Source organism: Erpetoichthys calabaricus, chromosome 8, assembly GCF_900747795.2.
Source record: "Erpetoichthys calabaricus chromosome 8, fErpCal1.3, whole genome shotgun sequence".
NCBI classification, from domain to species: Eukaryota; Metazoa; Chordata; class Cladistia; order Polypteriformes; family Polypteridae; genus Erpetoichthys; species Erpetoichthys calabaricus.
In genome coordinates, this window is record NC_041401.2 from 135,863,207 (window position 1) to 135,890,729 (window position 27,523).

Genomic DNA, 27,523 nt, shown 5'->3' on the forward strand with positions numbered 1-27,523 from the left:
AGAACATGTGTATGGCAGGGTGATGATAAAGAAGCAGAAACAGAGTCGGTTGTTGTATGCAAATGCTCATTTAGACAAGATTCATTGTGGAACAAAATGTGTTATTATTTGGTCATAACAAAAAGCGCTTTGCATGATGGAAGAAGAACACCGCATTCCAAGAAAAACACCTGCTACCTACTGCCAGATTTGGTTGAGGTTCCATCATGCTGTGGGGCTGTGTGGCTAGTTCAGGGACTGGGGCCCTTGTTAAAGTTAAGGGTTGGATGAATTCAACCCAATATCAACAAATTCTTTACGATAATGTTCAAGCATCAGTCACAAAGTTGAAGTTACGCAGGGGTTGGATATTCCAACAAGACAATAACCCAAAGCACAGTTTGAAATCTACAAAGACATTCATGCGGAGGGAGAAGTACAGTACAATGTTCTGGAATGGCCGTCACAGTCCCCTGACTTGAATATCATCAAAAATCTATGGGATGATTTGAAGCATGCTGTCCATGCTCGGCAGCCATCAAATTTAACTGAACTGGAGAGATTTTGTATGGAAGAATGGTCAAAAATACCTCCATCCAGAATACAGACACTCATCAAAGGCTATAGGAGGCGTCTAGAGGCTGTTATATTTGCAAAAGTAGGCTCAACTAAGTATTGATGTAATATCTCTGTTGGGATGCCCAAATTTATGCACCTGTCTAATTTTGTTATGATGCATATTGCATATTTTCTGTCAATCCAAAAAACTTAATGTCACTGCTGAAATACTACTGTTTCCATAAGGCATGTCATATATTAAAAGGAAGTTGCTACTTTGAAAGCTCAGCCAATGATTAACAAAAATCCAAAGAATTAAGAGGGGTTCCCAAACTTTTTCATATGACTGTATATATACACAGAGAATAACTGACAATTTTAAAATCCTCTTATTCTGCATGTCTAGTCTCACACATATCAAAAACCTGCCTGTTTAGCAATTTCTGTCCTAAAATCATAAATACATTAAGTCATTCAGGTTTATAGAATTACACTACTATGGTAACATTTCAGTCCAGGTTTGAGTTTAGGTGAGGCAGCCTTCTGCATAGATTTTTGTTGGTGTGTGTATGGATGTGTACTTCAAAATGGACAAGTATCTAACCATGGTGAGAACCATTTACAATTGGAGTAGCCTTTGGGTCTTCCAAAATTCTGAACAAGATGAAATGGATGTGTAGGAAAATTATTTGATTCTTATGTTTTTTGCTTCAGTTTCGATTTGATTTTTTAATGTACTCTTATAATTTACTAGCCTTTCCCTTTGTGTTTTCCCATTACAGGTATGAAACTACATTCATTGAAGTCTGTGACAAAATCTAAAAATAAAGAACTGAACAAAGACCCAAACCAGTCAACTACAGAAGAAAATAATTCTGTAGAAGAAGCAAATTAAATGTTTGTGTTTATGTCTTTTCACTCACAATGCAAAATCAAGTGTCCAGTCATTTAGTTGGTCCAGTTTTTCAAATTTATTGCACAGAAGGCTCTATGAAACAGGACTCTGTCTAGGAGTGGTTCACAATTCTGATCAGTTTTAGTTTGCATAAAGAGCAATGAAATTATTGTATTTTTCATTTGTCTTTGTATGATGCAGCAAGCACTAATCAGAGACATTGTGAAAGGGTCAGAATTGAACATTAAGCTGGCTTTATAATGGTCAAAATGCCAATTTTCAACTGGAAAATATTTTGTTGGAAAAACTGTCTTAATTTGAGTCCTCAAATCCAAACAATTATAACAAATAGTTAAATGCTGGTATGTTTTCATTTTAGTAGTTTTTTAACCAATGGTTTTGTGTGCGTCAAGATACGAGGGTAAATCAAAAAGTAAAGGCAATTTGAAAATTACGTGGTAACCACAATGGATAGAAGCTGACACAATACAACACGTTTGTGATGGCTTATGGGTAGTTTGTACACGTAAAGTGCAATGCTCTGTCATTAGTCTAGTTGAAGCCAAGGTCCAATGAACATGGAAACTCTGCTGTGGGATTGCACCATTGTTAAACAGTGCACTGTATTGGAATTTCTTTGGGCAGAGAGAGTGAAACCTGCTGAAATTCACTGCAGGATGTTGGCTTTGCTGATCAGTAAGTTGTGTGCAAACTTTATAATACCCCAAGTCATCATGCATTATAGCATGTGCAGATCCATAGCTGATATCCAAATGTGCAGCAGCAGCGGACAACATCGTCTGCTGGTGTTGTCTGATGAAGGCATTTGCCATGTCAATGTGGGCTTGTGTGAGCAATGTTAATGGTTGATTAGATCAAGCTTCTTTGGTTACACTTGTTCTTTCCTCATTTAAACCTTACTACCCATTCATAAACTTTTCATTGAGTCATGCTGTTTTCAATTCCATACTGAGCCATCATTCTTCAGTGAATTTCAGCAAATTTCACTTGCTCTGCCCAAAGAAATCTCATTACTATATGTTCTTAAACAATGGTGCAATCAGACAGAGGAGAGTGCCTTTTCATTTGACCTTGCCTTCAGCTACGCTCCATGCACTGCCCTGATGAGGATGCAGCTACTGCATATGGTTGTTGTAATCTTGTGATTTAAAGTCAGCACCCCAGATGTGAGGTTTAGTGTGCCCTATCAAAAAGTGTAGGGCACATGATGAGCCTGTCTCACCAGAAGGTTAGGACCTGTGAGGGTTCCCAGGAGAAAGATACTACAGAACTGCTGTCTTCTGGAAGAGGCAGGTAGACACATATTAGTCCTGGGTGCCTGACCCTTTAATAAAAGGGTCCCATGACCCTTTTCTGTGAATAGTTGATTCTGATCTTGGAGGTGATTAATAAAACCAAAGTGTTTTTTAAACAGCTGTCCTCATTTTGAGCCAACTGAAACTGATCATTTTCCTCCAAGCCCCTCTATCTATTGAATTAGACTTGTGTTTTTAAGTAGTGGCAGAAAATTTCCATCAACATGTGGAAAGAAAAGTTGATAGAGTTGTTATTTAAAGGACAATTCAAAAACAGCAAACAGACAGCTTGGAAAGCTTGGAAATCTGATTTAAAATCTAGGGTTTCTTTTCTTGTTACAAGGTTAAATTATCAAGCAGGCAAAAAAAGAATCTGTCAGGAGCATGAAAGAATTTATATTTACATTTTAATTTTGTTTCAATGTGTTATTCATTTTTATTTCTTCTTGTACTTTTTTCTTACCATTCTCTCTGTTACAATATCACTGCAACATTTTGTTTCTGTGTTTCTGTGACAGCTGGTATTTTGCATGGTTTAAAACCATGGCTTTCTGTTAGTTTGTGATAGGGGATGTGGCACATGGCTGAATAATGTCATAAACTCTACTGGCATACATCACCTTGGCATATCTGTGTGGTAAGAGGTGCACAATGAGGTGTCCAAAACGTTTTGCTTCAAACAAAGGAAAGATCTACAAGAGGTCTTGACACTTAAACAAGTGAAAAAAGAAAATCAATTAGAAAAAGAATTATTGTTTTTGACTTGTGTTTTATTTGTAATTTTGAATCTGGTTTTGTCCAAATAAAAATGTAACATTTTCTGTCCCTGGCTTTTTTTCTGCTGACCTTAAAAAAAACACTGCTGCTCTCTACAACATTTATTCAGTGAGACTCCCAGTTCATCCTCCAGCACATGTTAAAACTAAATACAAAGCTCATGTCAAGTCCTAGAAAAAGGGCCAACATTATTAATAAAGTGTGTGATTTTGTAAACAAGCCCATGATTTAAAAAAAATGACTTTAGAGCAAAAAAAGAAGAAGAAGGAGCACAAGACCTATAATAAAGTGACATAATGATGGAGTGCCTAAAGAATGCAAAGAGCCACTTACATTTGAGATGATATTTAAAATCACCTGAAACAGCAGTTTTGTGTTCAGGTGTGGGGGTTGTCAGAGTCTTGCTCTGAGTCTACAGAATAGGGATAACAATTCACTGGAAGACAGAAAGAGTGGCCAGTACTGGAAGCAATAATGAGGAAGAAGAATCATTAGGTTGCTAAAAGACCCAAGGTAAAAGGCGGCCAGCTGCACCCACAATCAGGGATTCCATAATTCTTATTTATATGTGTTTTCATGTTTTATTATTATGTTTTGTACTAAAATAGACAGTGTTGTTCTCCCATATTGTCATCTATTAAAGGTAAAATCATAAAAAAATATACGAATATACAGCAATAAATTTATTCAACTAATAATTTCACCTGTGTCTCTCAATTCATCGTGTGTTCGAGGTATGTGGTGAAGCCATGACCCATGATGTATACTTTTTACTGTATACACAGTATGCAATTCAAAGTAACTGAACTCATCAATATCTTTCTGAAACAATCGTCCTTCTTCCTCTGCCTGATTCTGTCTTATGCATGAAGTTTAGTTTTAAAATGTAATTTTATTGCAACATTTTCAAATTAGTGTAACAGGAGATTTCTCTTCCATTTTTGAATTTCTAACAATCACAATGTGTAATACAACTATTTAAATATTTTCTTAAATGCCAGCCAAAATCTTTTTAGTACTGCTGCTTTTTTACCCCCTCTACTACACTTTGTTCGGATGTGCTATGTATATTGGCAATAGAGAAACAGAATGGCCATGCAAACCAGAAATAACAATAACATTTGTTCCTATAGCATATGTTTATGCAAAGGATGTAGCTCAAAGTTCTTTAAAACATGTTAAAGAAGTAGTTAATAATAAATCTTTGCATTTATATAGCGCTTTTCTCACTACTCAGAGCACTCAGCAATTACAGGTTAAGGGCCTTGCTCAAGGGCCCAACAGAGCAGAGTCCCTTTTGGCATTTACAGGATTCGAACTGGCAACCTTCCAATTGCCAGTGCAGATCCCTAGCTTCAGAGCCACCACTCCGCCATTAGTTACATGCAAATAAAAGCAAATTAGAGTTATAGTTGATTAAAATAATAATGAATAAATTGTATAATGTTGCAGATCAAATTAAAAGAAGTGGGAGTTCAGGGTGATGTTTATAGATGGGTGCAGAATTGGCTCAATCATAGAAAGAAGAGAGTTATGGTGCTTGGACCCTTATCAGAATTGTTAAGACTGGTGTTCCACAGGGGTCAGTACTAGGGCGTTGCTATTTTTAATATATATAAATGATTTAGATAGGAATACAAGTAATAAGCTGGTTAAGTTTGCAGATGAAACCAAGATAGATGGATTGGCAGATAATCTGGTATCCATTAAATCATTACAGGGGTACTTGGACAGCATAATGGCTTTGGGCACATTTGTGGCAGATGAAATTTAATATTAGTAAATGTAAAGTATTACACATAGGAAGTAAAAATGCTAGATTTGAATACCCAATGGGAGGTCTAAAAATCGAGAGTACATCTTATGAGAAGGATTTAGGAGTCATAGTGAACTCCATCCATCCATCCATCCTCTTCCGTTTATCCGAGATCGGGTCGCGGGGGCAGCAGCTTGAGCAGAGATGCCCAGACTTCCCTCTCCCTGGCCATTTCTACTAGCAATTCTGGGGGAATTCCGAGGCATTCCCAGCCCAGCCGAGAGACATAGTCCCTCCAGCATGTCCTGGGTGTTCCCCAGGGCCTCCTCTTGATTAGATGTGCCCGGAACACCTCAGCAGGGAGGCGTCCAGGAGGCATCCTGATCAGATGCCTGAGCCACCTCATCTGACTCTTCTTGATGCGGAGGAGCAGTGGCTCTACTCTGAGCTCCTCCCAGATGACCAAGCTTCTCACCCTATCTTTAAGGGAAAGCCCAGACACCCTGCGGAGGAAACACATTTCAGTCGCTTGTATTCACAATCTCGTTCTTTTGGTCACTACCCATAGCTCATGACCATAGGTGAGTATGGTAAATTGAGAGCTTTGCCTTTTGGCTCCGCTCCTTTTTCACCACAACAGACTGATGCAGACCCCGCATCACTGCGGATACCGCACCGATCCGCCTATAGATCTCCCGCTCTGTTCTTCCCTCACTCGTGAACAAAAACTCCTCCACTTGGGGCAGGATCTCACTCCCAATCCTGAGAGGGCATTCCTCCCTTTTCCTGCTGAGAAACATGGAGATGCTGATTCCCATCCCAGCCACTTCATACTCGGCTGTGAACCAATCCAGAGAGAGCTGAAGATCATGGCCTGATTAAGCAAACAGGACAACATCATCTGCAAAAAGCAGTGACCCAATCCTGAGCCCACCAAACTGGACCCCCTCAACGCCCTGGCTGTGCCTAGAAATTCTGTCCATAAAAGTTATGAACAGAATCAGTGACAAAGGGCAGCCCTGGTGGAGTCCAACTCTCACTGGAAAAGGGTTTGACTTACTGCCGGCAATGCGGACCAAGCTCTGACACAGGGACCTTATCAGGGGGTCTGGTACCCCATACTCCCAGAGCACCCCCCACAGGATTCCCTGAGGGACACGGTCAAACGCCTTTTCCAAGTCCACAAAACACATGTAGACTGGTTGGGCAAACTTCTATGCACCCTCCAGGACTCTGCCAAGGGTGTAGAGCTGGTCCACTGTTCCGCGACTAGGACGAAAACCACACTGTTCCTCCTGAACCCGAGGTTCGACTGTCTGACAGACCCTCCTCTCCAGGACCCTGAATAGACTTTTCCAGGGAGGCTGAGGAGTGTGATCCCTCTGTAGTTGGAACACACCCTCCTGTCCCCCTTCTTAAAGAGGGGGACCACCACCCTGGTCTGCCAATCCAGAGGCACTGTCCCCGATGTCCATGCGATGTTTCAGAGGTTGTGTCAACCAAGACAGTACTACAACATCCAGAGCCTTGAGGAACTCTGGGCGTATCTCATCCAACCCCAGGGCCCTGCCACCAAGGAGTTTTTTGACCACCTCAGTGACCTCAGTCCCAGAGACGGGAGAGCCCACCTCCAAGTTCTCAGGCTCTGCTTCCTCATTGGAAGACATGTTTGTGGGATTGAGGATGTCTTCGAAGTACTCCCCATGCCTTAACACAACGTCCCGAGTCGAGGTCAGCAGCGCACCATCCCCACCATATACAGTGTTGACACTGCACTGCTTCCACCTCCTGAGATGCCAGATGGTGGACCAGAATCTCCTCGAATCTGTCCAGAAGTTGTTCTCCATGGCCTCCCCAAACTCCTCCCATGCCCAAGTTTTTGCCTCAGCAACCACAGAAGCCACATTCCGCTTGGCCTGCCGGTACTTGTTAACCACTTCTGGAGTCCCACAGGACAAAATAGTCCTGTAGGACTCCTTCTTCAACTTGAGCTCACCACTGGTGTCCACCAACGGGTTCAGGGATTGCTGCCACGACAGGCACCAACCACCTTACTGCCACAGCTCCGGTCAGCCACCTCAACAATAAAGGCACGGAACGAGATGTGGTCGAAGTTCTGCTGGAGGTGGGAGTTGAAGCTACTTCTGACAGGGGTCTCTGCCAGATGTTCCCAGCAGACCCTCACAATACGTTTGGGCCTACCGGGCCTGACTGGCGTCTTCCCCCACCATCAAAGCCAACTCACCACCAGGTGGTGATCAGTTGACAGCTCCACCCCTCTCTTTGCCCGAGTGTCCAGGACATGTGGCCGCAAGTCTTATGACACGACCATGAAGTCGATCATTGAACTGAGGCCTAGGGTGTCCTGGTGCCAGGTGCACATATGGACACCCCTATGCCTGAACATTGTGTTTGTTATGGACAATCTGCGGTGAGCACAGAAGTCCAATAACAAAACACCACTCATGTTCAGATCTTTGGGGGGGTGGCATTCCTCCCAATCATGCCCTTCCAGGTCTCACTGTCATTGCCCACGTGAGCATTGAAATCTCCAAGCAGAATGAGGACGTCCCCAGCTGGTGTGCCCTCTAGCACCCCCGCCTGGGACTCCAAAAAGGGTGGGTACTCCAGACTGCTGTTCAGTGCATATGCGCAAACAACAGTTAGAACCTGTCCCACCACCTGAAGGCAGAGGGAGGTTACCCTTTCGTCTACTGGGGTGAAGCCCAATGAACAGGTTCCAAGTCAGGGGGCAAAAAGTATGCCCACACCCACTCTGTGCCTCTCACTGGGGGCAACTCCAGAATGGTAGAGAGTCCAGCCCCTCTCAAGGAGACTGATTCCAGAGTCCGCACTGTGCATTGAGGTGAGCCCGACTATATCTAGCCAGAACCTCTCAACCTCGCACACTAGCTCAGGCTCCTTCCCCTTCAGAGAGGTGACATTCCACATCCCAAGAGCCAGCTTCTGTAACCGAGGATCGGACCGTCAAGGTCCCTGCCTTCGGCCACCACCCGACTCACACTGTACCCAACCTCCTTGGCCTCTCTTACAGGTGGTGAGCTCATGGGAACGTAGTGAATGCTACACTATCAATTTCCTGACACTGCTCAGAATCCATTAAGAAGACAAACAGAATGTTAGGTTATATAGCACAATGTGTGGAGTTCGAGTCCAAGGAGGTTATGCTCAAGCTTTATAATGCACTGGTGAGGCCTCATCTGGAGTACTGTGTGCAGTTTTGGTCTCCAAACTACAAAAAAAGACAGCAGCACTAGTAAAGGTTCAGAGAAGAGCAACTAGGCTGTTTCCAGGGCTAAACCAGATGAATTATGAAGAAATATTAAAAGAGCTGAGCCTTTTCAGTTTAAGCAAAAATGGCATAACTGAAGTTTTTAAAATTATGAAGGGAATTAATACAGTGGACTGAGACTTTTATTTTAAAATGAGTTAATCAAGAACAGTTGGAAACTAAGAGTAAACGTCTCAATACCATTAGGAAGTTTTTCTTTACACAGAGAACCATAGACACTTGGAATAAGCTACCAAGTAGTATGGTGGACAGTAGAACTTTAGGGACTTTCAAAACCCAACTTGATGTTAATTAGAATAATTAAGTAGATAGGACTGGTGAACTTTGTTGATCTGAATGGCCTTTTCTTGTCTAGGTTGTTCTAATGTTCTAATGTTATGTTAAAAAAATAACCACCACATAAGAAAAATATTGTCATGCATGTGCGCCAGAGGGTCACCTTCCAGGCTCACCTAAGATATATAGTACCACCCTGGGAAGAGAGGGAGCATTGTCCCTAACAGTCTTGCCTCCTTTTTCCCTCACAGCATTCAGAAGCTATCCCTCAAGGAAACAAAGCCAGAGGGGCCTCATGTATAACGGCGTGTGTAGAATTCGCACTATAACATGGCGTATGGACAAAAGCGGAAATGTGCTTATGCACAAAAAAATCCGGATGCATAAATCTGTGCGTACGTCAACTTCCACGTTCTTCCACTCCATAAATCCCGGCCAGCATGAAAAGCACCTGCTGTCCCGCCCCAACTCCTCCCAGAATTATGCCTCTTTGAATATGCAAATCAATATAAATAGCCCTTAAGCTCAGCCTTCTGTGAAAAGGCAATGGCAAAAGCAAGAGGGGAAATAGAAAAATTTCAGCGAATACCAAGTGGAGGCAAAGAAAAACGTACTATTTGTTGGTTTAAACAGTGGTATGAACAACAAAAGGAAGTTGATCGAGTGACACAGAGTGTCGGAGAAACTTGAAAGCTCAGGTTCACAAAGTCGCACAATGCCTGAAATAAAAAAGAAGTTGTCAGATATCAAAATCGCCGTGAAAAGGTGAGTCATAGCCCACCACCTCAGTGTCATATGAAAGCTTATTAGGGTACATAGAAAAAAAAAGGCACACAGTGGAAGAATGAAATGTCAACTTTAATCTCTGAATTTCCACTTTAATCACATAGTTTATTTTGTCATTAAAGTAGAACATCATAAACTTCATCTTAAAATAGTTTAATTTACTAGTAGCACGTTAAATGCTTTGTTTTGTATTTGATCTTCTATGTGCTCTATGTGTGTGAATCACTACGTGCTTCCGGGCTTTCTCTTCCTCCGACAGGACACAGAATCCATTACATTTGTGATATTACAGCTCTCTGAATAATTAAAATACTGAGATGTACAGTATACGTGATATCATTTTCGTGATGATAGGAGTTAAAGCATGTTATTAAACATGGAAACACGGTAGCGCAGTGATTGTTCATGTCTCACGCAAGATGCTTGCTGCACCATGCGTGACCTTCGATGAAATACTTTATTGCAGCAGTACTGTCTCTTTCAAACGTACACAAACGTCCCAATCGCTACACAATCAATCTCCGTAATAGACGTTAAGCCATCTGTAAGCTTAGAATGCTGATTCTTCAAAACTTTTAAGGAACATCGAAATATCTTCGTAGTATGTGTTTAATTATTCTATCCATCTATCCTTCCAGTGTCGCGTCAGCCCCAGCAAGAATACAGCGCGAGGCAGGAACAGCCTCGCTAGCGCTGCAACACTGTGTCCTCACATGTTTAATTATTAACAATACAGATTATTTAAATTATGTTAAAGTTTTATCTGTATAATACAATAAACATGTTTTGCTGCATTTCATCTTAAAAATGATATCATCATCATATGTAAATACGTGCTTTATAAAGTGGCTCAGGTTGTGCAATATTATAACTGTATCGCAAGTTTACAGTGAGGTAATTGTACTTATAAGTACAAACAGTTCTACAAGGAGCATTGATGGACTGATTGAGTGCGTTTAGAGTTCTTGGGATGTACTGTTTCTGAACTGCGAGGTCAGTACAGGAAAGACTCTGAAGCATTTGTCATATGACAGCAGTTCAATAGGCAGCATGTCTGAGGCAGCGTGTGCTTGATGCTGTATACTAATAATTCTCTTTCCGATCAGCTGCTGTACAGCTGTGATTCACACTCAGGTACAGTGATATAAATACTTCGAGTGGTGCAGTGAGAGTAATATGGAAAAAGATGATCCGATGTGGCAACCCCTAACGGGAGCAGCTGAAAGAAGAAGAAGAAGAAGGTGCAGTGAGAGTAACGACGCTAAAGCAGTTATGGTATTTGGAATAGTTTGACCATTCTGTGGACCATTATATTGTACTGGTTAATTACAATCAGATGCATTAAACTAATAAACGATATGTGGTTAATTTCAGTGTATTTATAAAGCTGCGTCAGGGATGTGGATCTAAAAAAGAAAGGATAACCACACAGGAACAGTAGTCTGCAAAACCAAGCGGAGAACTTGTGTATGACAGGGTATGAGCTACCGTGGAAATGTGCATGGCTTTACGCCAAGTTTAGGTTTTATACATCGCGATTTGAACGTAGAAACGTTCTTACGCAACATTTTTGTGTGTATGTACCGTTTATACATGAGGCCACTGGTCTGACCAATATAAAAGGGCAACATTCCCAAAAGGTGCTGTATCATTTGGACCCGAGAGACCGACTTTCCCTAACCCTGAAGTTGATATCCCAACTATTTTGGAACTTGTTCTGCCTTTTCACTCAATCCCTGCAATATATAATTAAGAGGAGTACAGTCCTTAACTATAGAATTTTTCTTTAAGTTTGTAAATAACAGTTCAAAGATAAGGATGAATTGAAAAAAATGTAAAAACTCCAGTTTGTCCTGGAGAAAAAAAACAAAATCTGTAGGGGTTCCAGGCTTAAAGACTACCCAGCCTCCACTGGGCATTCTGCCAAACATAAATCTTCTTATGCAGTTCTTTATTGTATTATTTTAGCTTCATCTTGGAGGATTCAACACACCTTATCTTGTGATAAGGTGGGGTATCTACTTTCATTCAGACATCACGGTGGCTTCATGTGATTTTTATCAGGTGCCACCACAAAAGAACCAGGAAAGAAAACAGAAAAATAAAGATTAATAACAATTGCAAATTCACTGATTCACTATGCATATCTATATTGTTAAGAGTAAAACTAAATTGAACCTACAAAAAAGCAACATTTATAAAGTGGGATTTTAGGAGTTTCTTAAATGTTCCACAATATTAGCTGGGTGTATCTCTATTGATGAAGTATTCCAGTTTTTTGGTGGCCACCTCATTACTTCTTTTAAGATTGGCTCTAGGAATTATAAGATGGCCACAGTTAGGAGATCTAAGGTTATAACTTGGAGTGTCTGGGGACAGGCACTTCAAAATATAGGAAGGGGCAAGATTATTTAAGGCTTTATACACCATTAGTAGTATTTTAAAGTCAATTCTAAATGACATGGGTAACCAGTGTAATGATGCTAAAACAGGTGAGATGTGCTCAGATTTTGTTTTTCTGGTTAAGCTGCTCCATTCCAATCTAACTGTAATTGATTGAAGTCTTTCTTAGGTAGACCTGTTAGGAATGGATTACAGTAATCTAATAGACTAAAAATAAAGCGTGAATTAATTTCTCAGCATCTTCTAGTGTTGTAAGAGGTCTAACTTTTGCAACATTCCTTAAATGGAAAAATGCAGTCCTTGTAATCTGGTTAACATGGGATTTAAAGTTTAAGTCAGAGTCCAAGATTATACCTAAATCCTTTACTTCCCCCTTAACTTTTAATGCTAAAGGGTCAAATTTATTTCTAATATCCTCATTATTTCCACTTTTATTAATGACTAAGATTTCCGTTTTTTCCTTACTTAACTTGTGGTAATTACTACTCACCCATTCAGAAATACAAGACTATCATTGAATCAGACATCCCAGAGGGTCAGAGTCACCAGATGCTATAGATAAGTAAGACTGTGTGTCATCTGCATAGCTGTGGTAGTTCACGTTGTATTTTGAAAAATCTGGCCTAATGGGAGCATATAGATTGGAAATAACTGCAGCCCCAGAATAGATCCTTGTGGAACCCATATACAATGTCATGGATCTCTGAACTACATTCACCACAACTACCAAAGAATTTTCTACCTGTTAAATTAGACTGAAACTAGAGAAGCCTACCTATTGGCTAAAATGATTTATAAGAATATTGTGGTCTATGGTGTCAAATGCTGCACTCAGGTCTACTAACAAGAACAGGAAAAACTCACAAGAATGAAACAGCATGGCTCAGAGTATGATAAAATGTAAGTAAAAACTAAAAAGTAACTTACAGCACAAAAAAACAACTCTTTCGTGCAAAAACCCTAGAAAGTGCTACAGCTCTGTGCTCACATAGTTAAATAATCTGACATTGGTCAGCAGCTGATTTGCTCAGAGTAAAGCTACAGAGTCATATTTAAGGTGGAATGTAATGGATGAGGCATATTGTGTTGATCAAATAATGTCAATTATCCTTTCCCAGTTGTGCTGCACTTGGGGCAAAAATCTGCCCCAAAAATGCAAAATCTGTAGCACAAAATCTAATGTAATAATGTCTAATCACTGTGCTAGATTTCATTCAGTTTGACTCACATCCTGACACACAGATATATAGACATATGTAGTATTTTTAGTAATGATACCCCTTTTCATAACTTGACCCTCACTGGCTTTCATTCTGTGTTTGACAATTGCTCAAGAGTGTCCCCCATCATCCACATGGCCTGTGGATTAAGTTATCAGTTCATGCTGACACACAGACATATAGATAATCATTTCTCTGAAAGTGGTCAAATAATGTTCAGAATCCTAAAAAGTGGAGTTACAGTGAAAAATCAAAGCTGAAATTATGAACCCTTCAAAATATTTCCATGTATAATTATAGTACATTATACCCTATACACACACACACCATATGTTGTACTATAGGCAGCTCCTTGTCACCTGTGCTACCCATGCTATTCAAGCTTTCTTCTCTCCAACTTCCATTCACAGTATATTTCACATCATACTCTATCTGCATGCATTGTGACCAGCCAATCATTCCATTATTACATTTAGTAATTGTCTTCTTTTTCCATTTGTTTTAGGTGCTTCCTTCTGAGTCATCTCATTTTACTTTTTTTTTTTTTACTTTTCAGCCTCTAAAACAACACCATCTTAAATTACTTTGTTCTTCACATCTTATCTGGCTTCACAGTCCACATCTTTTCCATGAATGCAATATCAAACTCAAGATCCATGACAATGTTGATTTGGTTTAGCATAAAAATTTCATTAATAATTTTGTGTTAACTTGATGTCAACATTGTGAAATCTGCACAAGTTATGTTTCCCTCAAAATGAGAATTGACTTACTAATTTAATAGCTGTTCTTATATCTGGTATATGGCAGCAAAGTTGCCCACCCATTCTGTATTATGGCGAGGAGACTACCTAGGAGTCTCCAAGATAGATGTTTAATTGGGGCTGAGAATTGTGGCCTCACTTGCAGCAAAGACAGGGTGCTCTAGGAGGATGAACCTAGGAGTCCCAGGAGTTCTGAGCCCCAGGACACACTTAAAGGGCTGAGAAACTCCAAGGAAGTCTGAACTGATTGGACACTTCACCCTAGTTGTGATCCCTAGCTGGAGTATAAAACATCTTTCTTGTCATGCCACTAATGAGCTTTAAGTGTGTTAACATCAGCTAGACTAGTAGCCTGCAGCCTGTGATACAGGCAAAACACAATAGAATAAGGCAGGGAGTGCCTTTGTGCTCCAAAGAGCTTCATTGTAATTGAAATATATTTTTTGTGAAGAATAAATCTTTTATTTCATGAAGGATTGGTGCTTGCCTTTATTACTAGCCAGTGTTTGATGTCCCCTTCTAGTGGGTCTTTATTGGAAGTGTTTGGAATGACATTCTTTGGAATGCTGAAGTGCTTGGGACTTTCAGTTCAAAACACAGTGAGGATCCTGGCTTGCTCCCCAGCCAAGTGGAGGCCCCTGTTGATTTTGCTTGGGCAGAACTCCCAACATCATAACATCATGAGTTTTGTTTGGTATCTCATATAACCCCTGGGTTTTATGCACAGTAGAGAGGTGTAGTATCCTTTTTGATAATCTAATATAATCAGCAATCATGGATAAATATATTTTTCAATTTTTGTATATTATTATATCCCTGAAGTTACATTCAAAGTTTCAGTGAAATTAAAAAACACAGAAATAAAAGTGGGAAATAATTTGTGCCCAGGATTAAAATGTGACATATTCTGTTCCTTACAATGCCCCTTCTCACCTTTTGACTCACTACCCACCTAAAGGTCTGTGCACATCACTGAGCAAAGGATATTGTAAAAATGTGATACATCAGTAAAGTAAACATTTAGAATACCAATGCATATTTTCTGCAGCTAAGACCACACTCAAGTATCTGCAAATTGTCTTACCTTACTCATATCCATTAATAGGGAAAGCTGAGTGGTCTGCTTTGTGTTAATCATTATGTTTAAATTACTTGACTAGCAATAGGATAAGGCTTTCCTCTCTGGACCACATCACAATTTGCTAATAACTTAAATTAGAACATAGTTTATCTCATTGAAATACATATTATACATCTATTTACTAGACATGCTGTTTTCTAGCCAAGACCGCTGTGTATTTGCAGTAAAGAATGTTTTTAGTTTTTTGTCAGTTTATATTAACTACCTGTTGTAACTTCTCAGGAAAATGGCCAAAAGGTCAGGGCTATCTTAGCAAAGCTTCACTTCATCATGTCTTCTGTGCTGGAAGCAATTAACTGACCAGCTAGGCACTACATGCAGTTTTCGTATGGTGTGGGTACACATACAGTACATAAAACATGTTTTTGCCAACATAAAAAATCAATTTGCAGTAGTGTCCTGTTTTCCTAACGTAATTGAACCACTTACTGCATACATACTGTAAAAAGGGCACCTAGTGAGAATGTAGCTCCATTTGTTGACTTTAAGTAGTTACAAACATGACATGACAAACATCATGGCTCTGGGGCCTGATTAATTTATTTGAGACAAAGTAGCTTTGACAAATGTGATAATACTGTATGTGGTGACTGGCTTTTTGGAAAGGTAATTGGCTCTCCCCTCAGTCTTCATATTGCCTGAACTATTTATTATATGGGCAATTACGTCATTACATGCGTCATGTGATAGTGGCTACCCAGTCAGAACCTGGTGTCTTACACCTTTCCCTTAACTCCAAAATTAAAAAAATAGTCGCTTTCATGCCTTGGACAATCTTGCGCTTTCAGTTACAGAGAGCAACCAGATACTCTTGAATACAGGTGGTGAGGTCTCGAACATGTCAGTAGAGTGGCTTCCCTACTAGGCAATGAACGCTGACAGCATGGTGATTGCATATGCATGAGGTTGATCAGCATGCTCCATATATGGATGTTTCAGGGTGGCATTCTACACACATTTCTGTACACATTATTTACAAGGTGATTATGATTTATAAAGGGTAAATCCCATAGAAATGTGGATACATCAGGTTTTATAAATCTGATTTTGTTTTTGGCATGTGTGTTTTTCACACTCAGATCCATGCAAAGTTTTATAAATGAGGCCCCAGAAGGGTGCTAACCATTAATAATATTCAATTTCATTCAAATCAGTTTATTTATATAGTGTGCCAAACTAAGCACAGGGCATGGAGTGGTGTAACCAGAGTAGAAAAATAACTATGCAATATTGTGATATGTGAGCATTCGCTTTTAAACTTAGCATACATAAATATTTCTGCAGTATAATGCAAAAGACCATCTAAAAGTTAAATATTATCCCTGGAAATATGAACATTACGAAACAGAAAGCCTTCTTGTAAACAGAGAAGGTACCTTGTTTGCAGATAATGAGAGAATGTGCTATGTTTCTGGGGTTGGGAGCCTTATTTGTTTGAATATACAACATTGGTTAGTAGAACCTGCAAATACCTCATTGAATATGCTAAACTGGTGAGAACTGAGCTTACCCATTTATAGCAATGATTAGTAGGAACTGCAGATAGCTCACTGAATGAGCTAACTTGGAAGGACAAACTCTAATCTAGACATTGTGTTGGTCAGCAGAGCATGTGTGTTTATGTAAGGCTTATCATGAAGTCTCAGAGACTGTAGTCCCGTTGGCACAGACATGACGTTGATCCTGTGCCAAGAACAATGCCTCTGTGCTCTGCCAAAAAGATGGAATTGCAATCATCAAAAGCCTCAGTGAAGAGCTGTAAGGCAAATGTGCTGTTCCAATGCCTTCTATTCAGCTATATGTATGCATTACACCAAAATCTATACTAGGATTGAAAGTTGCATTTTAAAGGAAGTTAAATATATCCTTTCTTTTTTACCATGTTTCACTTATATTTTCATCATGGCCACATGAAATGGTGAATATACAGGTTCAAAGTATGAGCTCCAATTCTAAAAAAAACTTATTCTTAGGGAGCATGTGCCCCTGTTGGAAATAAGTGTTTACAGATATTTCCAACTATAATAAAATAAATGTAAGTTACTAAATGATACAATAATTACATATCTAAAGTTAAACATGCTATAAAACAAAACTGAGAATCTAAATAATATAAAGGCGAATGTGTGTGTGTTTGTCCAGTATACAAATATGCATCATCAAATCTCTCCACCAAATTTTGCACACATTCCCCATTTTTACAGGCCATGTTTCATTCCAAACTTCAGTTGGTGCCCCTGCTAGTGATTAATATAAACAAATCACAGATATATATAAAAACAAATTAACACAATTCAGACATAGCCATTGGACAAAAACAGAGGAAAACAAAAGTATTAAGTTAACAACACTTATGGAGAAAATAATCCTCTAGTGGATCCATAGTGAGAAATGGCAGGCCTATGCCAACTGGTACACTTCCTTTTCCTGGCCTTTCTACAATGTCATCAGTATGTGTTGAAATGCACAAATGTAAAACTAAAGTATAATGAGAAAAGGACTAAAATCCATTGAACCCTAAAGGCTTTTCACAATAGATGAGAACTGTTTATTAACTGGCAAAGTAATGAAGAGAATTTACAATGTTCATTTGGAAAGGGGGTGCCAGACAAGGTAAGAATCCAAATAAAGCTTAATATATACAGTTAGTAAAGCTAATAGGTCAGGGGAGCAGATGGGCAAGGATAGATAAAGGTGGGAATGATGTAATACACAATGCCATTTTGTAAAAAAAAATAAAATAAAAAGAAAAAAAAAAAGAAAAAAAGTGATGTGGTAAAAAAACAAATTTAGCCCAGAATGACATACAGAAGCTAGTCAATGACCTGCTAGTCATTAGATGGAGCATTTTGAAAATTCATTGCCACAAAAATGTTACTTTCCAAAGCACAATGAGTGGCCCAAGTGTAGTAGACATTATGTAGCTAAAAGCTAGACAACGCCTGTGAAGTTTCTAATCTAGCAGAAGGGTTGATAATATTTTCACATCTTTTCAAAGGAATTCTAAGTGACTACAGTAGTAGTCAAAATCAGAAAGACCTTTTGTACAAATCAATGGGAAACTGCTGAAAACTGAAGTGATACTAGAACTGCATGGAGACATGATAACAGCATTAGTGTGTGTGACAAAAAACTACTTGAGAAATGGACACATGGACAAACTGGAGGAAACAAGAAAAGTCAGAATACTACAAGAAGGCAAGACAGGATACAGTGTGAGCAAAAACCAAACATAACGTGAAAGAGCACAAGACAGAAATAGAGTAGCTGTGCTAACTAAGTATTACCTGCATGACAAACTAGTCCGGAATTACAGTAAGAACAATGGACGACACAATGAGGTTACTTTCTATTAGATAGAGATAGATAGACAGATACTTTATTAATCCCAAGAGGAAATTCAAATAATACAGCAGCAGCATACTGATACAAAAAACAATGTTAAATTAAAGAGTAATAAAAATGCAGGTAAAAACAGACAATAACTTTGAATAATGTTAACGTTTACCCCCCAATTGAATCTATGAAAGATAATCAAAGGGTTTTGGCTCACTGAATTGTTATTTTAGCATACTGAAGCAAGTTTGACTTTACAGTTTGATTGCACTTTCTGTTTTTTTATCTCATAAATACGGACAAGATTTCCAATCACATTGTGCAGAAACAGAACTGTAAAAAAGGTGCTGGAATTGTACCATTTATAATAGATAGATAGATAGATAGATAGATAGATAGATAGATAGATAGATAGATAGATAGATAGATAGATAGATAGATAGAGGGAAGACCATTTAAGAACACTGAACTCTTTGTCATGTTTATTAATTTATTAATTATTAATGAAGGGATGCACACGGTCAGCAACAATACTCACATTGGCTGCAGGCATTCAAGTGATATCTGATTGGTATTAATGGACCCAAAGTAAGCCAAAACACTCCCCATGCCATTATATCACCACCACCAGCCTGGACCATTGACACAAGGCAGGCTGGATGCAAGGATTCATGTTGTTGATGCCAAATTCTGACCCTACCTCTGTGTGTCTCAGCAGAAATTAAGATTAATCTGACCTGGCTACATTATTTCAGTGTTCACCTGTCCAGTTTTGGTCAGCCTGTGTCCACTACAGCCTCCACTTTCTGTTCTTGGGAGGTAACCTGACATGGTCTTCTGCTGTTGTACTTTGTAGAACAGCCATTACAAAGTACATTCTGAGATGCTTTTCTGCTCACCACAGAGTCATTATCTGGGTTATAGTATCCTTTCCATCAGCTTGAACCAGTATAGCCATTCTCCTCTGAGGTCTCTCAGTAGTTCTGAAGAAACGTCACTCACCAGGGGCCTCATGTATAAACGGTGCGTACGCACAGAAATGTTGCGTACGAACCTTTCCACGCTCAAATCGCGATGTATAAAACCTAAACTTGGCGTAAAGCCACGCACATTTCCACGGTAACTCATTCCTTGGCGTACGCAATTTATCCGCCCGGTTTTGCAGACTGGCGGCACCCAGTGTCAAAGCAGTGCTACTGTTCCTGTGTGGTTACCCTTTCTTAGATCCACATCCACGGCGGCGGCTTTATCAAATACACTGAAATTAACCACATATCGTTCATAAATTTAATGCATCTGATTGTAATTAACCTGTAACAATATAATGGTCCACAGAATGGTCAAACTACTGTTCCTGTGTGCTCATCCTTTCTTTCTTAGCTCCACATTCCTGACGCGGCTTTATAAATATACTGAAATTAACTGCATATTGTTTATTAGTGTAATACATCTGATTGTAATTAACCTGCTGCAATATAATGGGCCAGGGAATAGCCATAGTATTCCAAATACCAGAACTGCTTTAGCGTTGTTACGCTCACTGCATCTTGTTCTTCTTTTTGCTGTTCCCGTTAAGGGTTGCCACTGCGGATCATTTTTTTCCATATTACTCTCACTGCACCACTCGGAGTATTTATATCACTGTATCTGAGTGTGAATCACAGCAGCAGATGATCGGAAAGAGAATTATCGGTACAGTGATCCCTCGCTATATCGCGCTTCGCCTTTCGCGGCTTCACTCCATCGCGGATTTTATATGTAAGCATATTTAAATATATATCGCGGATTTTTCGCTGCTTCGCGGGTTTCTGCGGACAATAGGTCTTTTAATTTCTGGTACATGCTTCCTCAGTTGGTTTGCCCAGTTGATTTCATACAAGGGAGGCTATTGGCAGATGGCTGAGAAGCTACCCAACTTACTTTTCTTTCTCTCTCTCTCTCTTGCGCTGACGTAGGGGGGTGTGAGCAGGGGGGCTGTGTGCAGCTGCTTCCTGAAGGACATGCTGCACGGAGCTTCGCATACTTAAAAGCTCAAAGGGCACGTATTGATTTTTTTTATCTGTCTCTAGCTATCTCTCTCTATCTCTCTCTCTCTCTCTCTTCCTGCTCCTGACAGAGGGGGTGTGAGCTGCCGCCTTCAACAGCTTTGTGCCGGCGGTGCTTCGCATACTTAAAAGCCAAAAAGCCGTATTGATTTTTTTTTTGACTGCTTGCTTTGCACTCCTTTGAAAAGGAAGATATGTTTGCATTCTTTTAATTGTGAGACAGAACTGTCATCTCTGTCTTGTCATGGAGCACAGTTTAAACTTTTGAAAAAGAGACAAATGTTTGTTTGCAGTGTTTGAATAACGTTCCTGTCTCTCTACAACCTCCTGTGTTTCTGCGCAAATCTGTGACCCAAGCATGACATTCTAAAAATAACCATATAAACATATGGTTTCTACTTCGCGGATTTTCCTATTTCGCTGGTGGCTCTGGAACGCAACCCCCGCGATGGAGGAGGGATTACTGTATACAGTTTCAAGTACACACTACCTCAACCACGGCAAAAAGCGTCAAACCCTTTCCTGTACGGACCTCGCGTTTCAGAAACAGTTTCATCCCAAGAACTATAAACGCACTCAATCACCTCACTGTAAACTTGCACTACAGTTATAATATTGCACAACCTGCGCTACTTTATAAAGCGCGTATGATGACAATATCATTTTTAAGATGAAATGCAGCAAAATATGTTGCTTATAGTATACAGATAAAACTAACTTCATTTAAATAATCTGTATTGCTAATAATTAAACATGTGAGGACACGGTGCCGCAGCGCTAGCTAGTTCACGGATAGCTCCTGCCTTGCGCTGTATTCTTGCTGGTGCTGACGCGACACTGGAATGATAGACGAATAGAATAATTAAACATGTACTACGAAGATATTTCAATGTTCCTTAAAAGTTTTGAAGAATCGGCGTTCTAAGCTTACAAATGGCTTCACGTCTATTACAGAGCTGATTGTGTGGCGATTGGAGAAAGAAAAGTATGGACAGGAATTGGAGGTTAGTACGTTTGAAAGAGACAGTACTTCTGTAATAAATTATTTCATCGAAGGTCACACATGGTGCAACAAGCCTCTTGCGTGAGATATGAACAATCACTGCGCCACCGTGTTCCCATGTTTAATAACATGCTTTCATTCCTATCATCATGAAAATGATATCACGTATACATCTCAGTATTTTAATTATTCAGAGAGCTGTAATATCTCGAATGTAATGCATTCTGTGTCCTGTCGGAGAAAGAGAAAGAACGGAAGCACGTAGTGATTCACACACATAGAGCACATAGAAGATCAAACACAGAAAAAAGCATTTAACATGCTACTTGAGAAACTAGTAAAATAAACGATTTTAAGAAATTTCGAGATTAAAGTTGACATTTCGTGCTTTTTTCCCACTGTGTGCCTATGTTTTTTGTTTGTACCCTAATACGCTTTCATATGACACTCAGACGGTGGGCTACAACTCGCCTTTTCACAGCGACTTTGATATGTGATTTCTTTTTTATTTCGGGCACTGTGCGACTTTGTGAATTTGATCTTTCGAGTTTTTCCGACACTCTGTCACTTGATCAACTTTCTTTTGTTGATTATACCACTGTTTAAACCAACAAATAGCATGTTTTTCCTTTGCCTCCACTTGGTATTCGCTGAAATTCTTATATTTTCCCCTGTGCTTTTCCCATTGTCTTTTCACAGAAGGCTATTTATATTGATTTGCATATTCAAAGAGGCGTAATTCTGGGAGGAGTTGGGGCGGGACAGAAGGCGCGTGCACGTGCGTTACTTTTCACGCAAATCGGGATTTATGTAGTGGAAGAACGTGAAAGTATGCGTGCGCACAGATTCCTGCATCTGGATTTTTCTGTGCGTACGCACAATCCCGCTTTTGTGCTTACGCCATGTTATAGTGTGAGTTCTACGCACGGCGTTATACATGAGGCCCCAGATGTTTTTTGGTTTTTGCCCCATTCTAGCTAAACTCTAGAGACTGTTGTGCATGAAAATTCCAAGAGATCAGCAGTTACAGAAATGTTTAAACCAGCCCATCTGACACCAACAACCATGCCACAGTCAAAATCAGTGAGATCACTTTTTTCCCCATTCTGGTGTTTGACGTGAACATTGACTAAAGCCGTTGGCCTGCATCTGCATTGTACATGATGTTTTACATTGTGCTGCTGTCAAATGATTGGCTGATTAGATAACTACACAGATAAACAGGTATTCATAATCAGTTACTGATGTGAGTTAACAAAATAACAATTTGTGAAAGAATTTTCCAAATCAGGACAGTAAATTTCTAACATATTTTTTATGAGAAGCACTGCTTATGAGGTCTACTCAAATAAATAAAGGTGTGGACATGGAGGTAGACATTCCAAAAACATATGAGGAGTAATATGAGAACGCCACATTATCACCTCTCCCATTTAGAAATATCCCAAAATAGTGAAGAAACAAATATTATTTGCTTCACTCATATAAAGTAGAGATAAAGTGGAGGATGAAAAACAGGTTATATTGTATAAAAGAAAAGCATAAACAAAAGATCTGAAGTGTGCTGGAATATGTATTTGATTCGGTTTATCTTGAGGGGTACATTTGGTTCTCATCTACAGTATATCCAATATACCCAAAAAACTACTCTTTCTCTCTTAAAATCTGGTCATTCCTCTTCTGTATTGCACAAAGAGGTTACTTTTATATGAAGCTCTGGTTCGGATGTTTCCTATAATACTTAGGAGGCAAGGCAGTGGTCATCTTTCTACAGCACCCTCTGACAACCTCAAGTGTTACTGCACTCTAGTTCAGCTGCTCTCAGAAACCCTGGGTACCAAATTTAAAATATTTACAAGCTTAGAGTCCACCTCCTTCCTGCTCAGTTTCTTCCAGAAAATTTCCTTTCTTATTAGATATCCAGACCATATCACTTGAAGGCCTTTATCAGGCCACTGTTAGAAATACCACTATACATAACAGGTACTGTGTTTGTCCACAGGTGATGTGAGGAGAACTTTTTTTAATGTAAATCCACACAATACAATTGGACCAGACAACACATCTGGATGCATTCTCTAGGAATGTGAAACCAGCTGATGGATGTCTTTATGGATATCTCCAACATTTCCATGAAGCAGGCACTTGTCCCCAAGTACTTCAAAACCACCATCATCATACCAGTGCTGAAGAGGTCCTCTATCTTATGTCTCAATGACGTATAGCACTCACACTTGAGTCTTGGGCTACTTGAAAGCTGGACTTCGCACATCACAGGACTTTCCAGTTTGCCCAAATCATTCCACTGAAGATGCCATATCATCTCGTTTTCATCTGGCCCTACTCCATTTGCACAAAATTGACATTTACAATAGAATGCTGTTCATAGACATCAGTTTAGCATTCAACACCATCCTCCCTCAGAATCGCATAGGGAAGTTGGGCCTGCTCGGGGCAACACATTCCTTTGCAACTTTATCTTGAACTTCCTGACCCCAGACAGTCCACATCAGACATACCATCTTCAGTACCATCATACTGAGCTCTGGTGCCTCCTAGGGTTGTGCACTCAGCCCACACCTGTTCACCCTTCTGACTCATGATTGTACAACTGTGTATAGATCTAACACCATCATTAAGTTTGTGGACACAATGATGGAGAGTCTCATCAGCAATGGGTAAGAGACAGCTTACAGAATGGCGATACAAAGATTGGTGCAAGAACAATAATCCGTCTCTTAACGTGGATAAGATGATTTTTAACTTATTATTATTAACTTAAGGAAGTCCAATACCATCCACATTGTAACAAAACTATTGCTCACTTACCGTCGGTAGGCCTATACATTATGCTTTATATAATGTCAGAAAATAAATCAATTTACAACTTTGGTTTTTGCGTTACATTTAACAAAACTAAGAAAAGTAAAAGCTGCTTTCTCAGGACTTTACACTCACCATAATAAAAGAATAAGTGCCTATTGTATCTGTTATTCCAAAAGATAGTGCATCACAGATATTTGGAGTAAAGCATTTTATTACGGCCCTGCAAAGTGACACTGAGGTCTACGTTAAATACAGTACTTAGATTTCAAGCCATTTCAGACTGGTAACACAGCTATCCTAAAAACGGATACCTCCGTAACATGGCCATAATTACACAGGACGTTGAGGAGACGGGCATGCCGATCTGCAAGCTTATGAAATTCTATTGTAAGACGAATTCTACTGGACGGCAAAACATGGGCGGAGAAAGTGATGACAAGTTTCATTGGTTCAAAGCTAGGATTCCTGGGTAAGCTGCGTCTTTCAAAAAAGTGTTGCTGAATCTTTTGCAAGAGACGTTGCAGAGATGTGCATTATCGCTCTGATTTTATTATGTAGCATAAATGCAAGCAATGTTCCTGAATTCTATAACAGAATATAAATGCAGTCTTGATTTTCAGTCTACGGTCGATGAAAAACGTCTGCTTTGGTGAGCTGCACGTTTTATATCATCAGGAAGCTGACTTATCGTAGTCGTAGCTGTTATGTGTTCATTTTCGCGCGTCAGTGTAGGCAGTTTATTTTAGATAAGCCGCTTTGGCTTTCAGGATTTGACGATACATTAAAATGTAACACAGACGTAAAAGATTAAAGCAATGATTGTTTAGTCTCCGTGTGGAATTCGGTAACTACATTTTAATAGAAATATGTTCGGCTGTTCATCTCGCCATTGCCGACCGAGGTTTTAGTCATGTCCTTCGCTGTGACTTGTAATTTATTGTACTGTTGATTTCACTATTGAAAGTGACTGCTGAATCAATCGCTTTTGACCGTGCTACCTTCCCGTGGCTCTCTTTAGTGGTGGGATGAGAGAGGAAAAGAAGAAAGCCAAGCAGACCATAGTGCTGGCGACAAAGATTAAAAAGAGGATATTAAGTAAGTGTCTTTCTGTTATCTTAATACATATATAATTTTAGTTCCCTTATGTTACAAACTTACTTGAGTCGAGTTTTTTTTCTGTGTGCGCCAAAAGTGTATATCCTCAAGTGATAGACCGAAGTCATTGATTCTATGAGCCCCTTTAATTAAGCAGTTTAACTTTAAGTGCCATTTCAGTCTGCAGATTAACACTTGAAAGGGGCTGCAAGATGGGCTCAGTATGGATGGTCTGATATGAATTACACTCTGTCCTGCATCATCTGTTTCTGTGCATCTTGCTAGGAGCAGCAAAGTGCTCTCTCTCTCTGTCTCTCTCTCTCTCTCTCTCTCTCTCTACACACAATGTTATGAAAAGGACTTAATTGAAAAAAGTGCTGTGAACTTCACATTTCAGCTCAGATGTACAATCAAAATTATACTGTATATTTAATGTGCAAAGATACAGTTCTAGTAGTTGAGTGTGTGTGTGTATATATGATATATACACACACACAAGTTACAAGGTGAATTTTAAGGTTTTAGTGTTTGTTTTTAAAACCCCATGGGTCAGCTCCACCTTACTCGGCTGATCTTATTGTTCCATAATCGTCAGCCAGGTCTTCAGATCAGCAATTGTTTACTGTCCCATGCACAAGGTTGAAGCTGAGGGGGGGAATCATATTTTTGCGGTAATTGTAATAAGGTCAGCACCCACATTTCATAGTTTTAAGTTTTTGTTAAAAAAACACTTTTATTCACTTGCTCTTTAAATTTAACCACTTAAATTCATAAGCTATCTATATCTATTGTTTATACTGTGTTCATCTTTTGTCTGTATTTTTATTTTACATAATTTTATGTAAAGCACTTTGGTCAACTTCTAGTTGTTTTAAATGTGCCATATAAATAAACCAATCTAAAACCAATATTGTCATATGTACAAAGTACAGTGTAATTCTTCCTTGTATTTGCTAATCAATGATAAGCATGTTGGTACTCACTGGAAAGTAGTAACTACACAAAAGTTATGTCTTATCTGAAAAATCTCACAACAATATCAATTGACCATTATGGTTTCTATTTAATAAAAATGTGTTACTCATAAGTGCTTTATAGACAGCTTGAACTTAATTTCTTTCCCGGGGGAAATTTGGCTTTTTACAGAAGCTGTTTAAATGAATGAATAAATAAATAAATAAATAAATAAATGAATACACATACACTATGGTCTGAACACACACTAGAATGACAAAAAAGAAAGAAGAGCGTCTGACTTGGCTGTTCCAGTCCCAGTGAGGAATTATGCAGACGTATTGTTGTTGGTATAAAGGAGCCCCTGTAGTGTTTCTTGATACACTTCTGCTGAATAATTTGTTGGCTGAAAGTCCTCCGCATTAGTGGGTCAGAGAGAGGATGTGCAGCATTGTTTGTTAAATTCAAATAAAGGTTTTGTTTCAATTCTGTACTGTACTACTACCTCCAAGGTTCCAGAGCACATCCCATAACTGAGCCTGCCCTTTTGATTAGCTTGTTGATTCAGTAGGCCTCTCTGGAAGTGATGTTACCAGCACACCACACCACAGAAAATCACACAGGCCATCAATGGAGTTGTAGAAGATGTGCAGGATGTCACTACCCACATTAAAGGAACACAGTCTCCTAAGAAAAAAGAGCCTACTCTGTCCTTCTCTAATTCGTCTATGTGCTGAGACCAGTCCAATCTGTCATTAATGTGGACCTGCAAGTACTTGTAGGAGTGGGCCACCTCTGAATCCATTCCGTGAATAGTGACTAGAAATAGATGCTCTTTGGTGTTGCGAAAGTCAATAACCAATTTCTTGGTTTTACTGATGTTACAATGCAGACAATTCTGTTTGCACCAAGAAACAAACTACTCCACCTGACTGCTACATTTTTTCTCATCCCCATTATCAATACACCTAATAACTGCAGAATCATTGGAGAATTTCTGCAAGTGACATGACCTGCTGTTATATTTATAGTCTGAGGTGTACAGAGTGAAGAGAAAAGGAGACAGGACTGTTTCTACTG

At 39.4% G+C, this 27,523-nt stretch overlaps 2 protein-coding genes across 5 annotated transcripts in view; both read left to right on the forward strand.

Moving 5' to 3' along the window:
• LOC114656749 (uncharacterized protein C2orf80-like) overlaps positions 1-1,662 on the forward strand; it is a 76,186-nt gene extending 74,524 nt beyond the window's left edge. For both annotated transcript variants that reach the window (XM_028808362.2, XM_051931401.1), the window contains exon 8: positions 1,320-1,662. In XM_028808362.2, the coding sequence (XP_028664195.2) occupies positions 1,320-1,432 (113 nt within the window). In that variant the 3' untranslated portion in view covers positions 1,433-1,662. The remainder of the gene's footprint in view (positions 1-1,319) is intronic.
• A 23,222-nt stretch (positions 1,663-24,884) lies between these two features.
• Positions 24,885-27,523, forward strand: part of LOC114656093 (shugoshin 2-like) — a 31,181-nt gene continuing 28,542 nt past the window's right edge. The window contains exons 1-2 of one of the 3 annotated variants that reach the window (XM_028807503.2): positions 24,885-25,043; positions 25,413-25,489. In XM_028807503.2, coding sequence (XP_028663336.2) covers positions 24,958-25,043; positions 25,413-25,489 — 163 coding nt within the window. In that variant the 5' untranslated portion in view covers positions 24,885-24,957. Of the gene's footprint in view, positions 25,239-25,358; positions 25,490-27,523 lie in introns of all 3 variants that reach the window. The other 2 variants (XM_028807504.2, XM_051931362.1) reach the window with 2 other exon arrangements.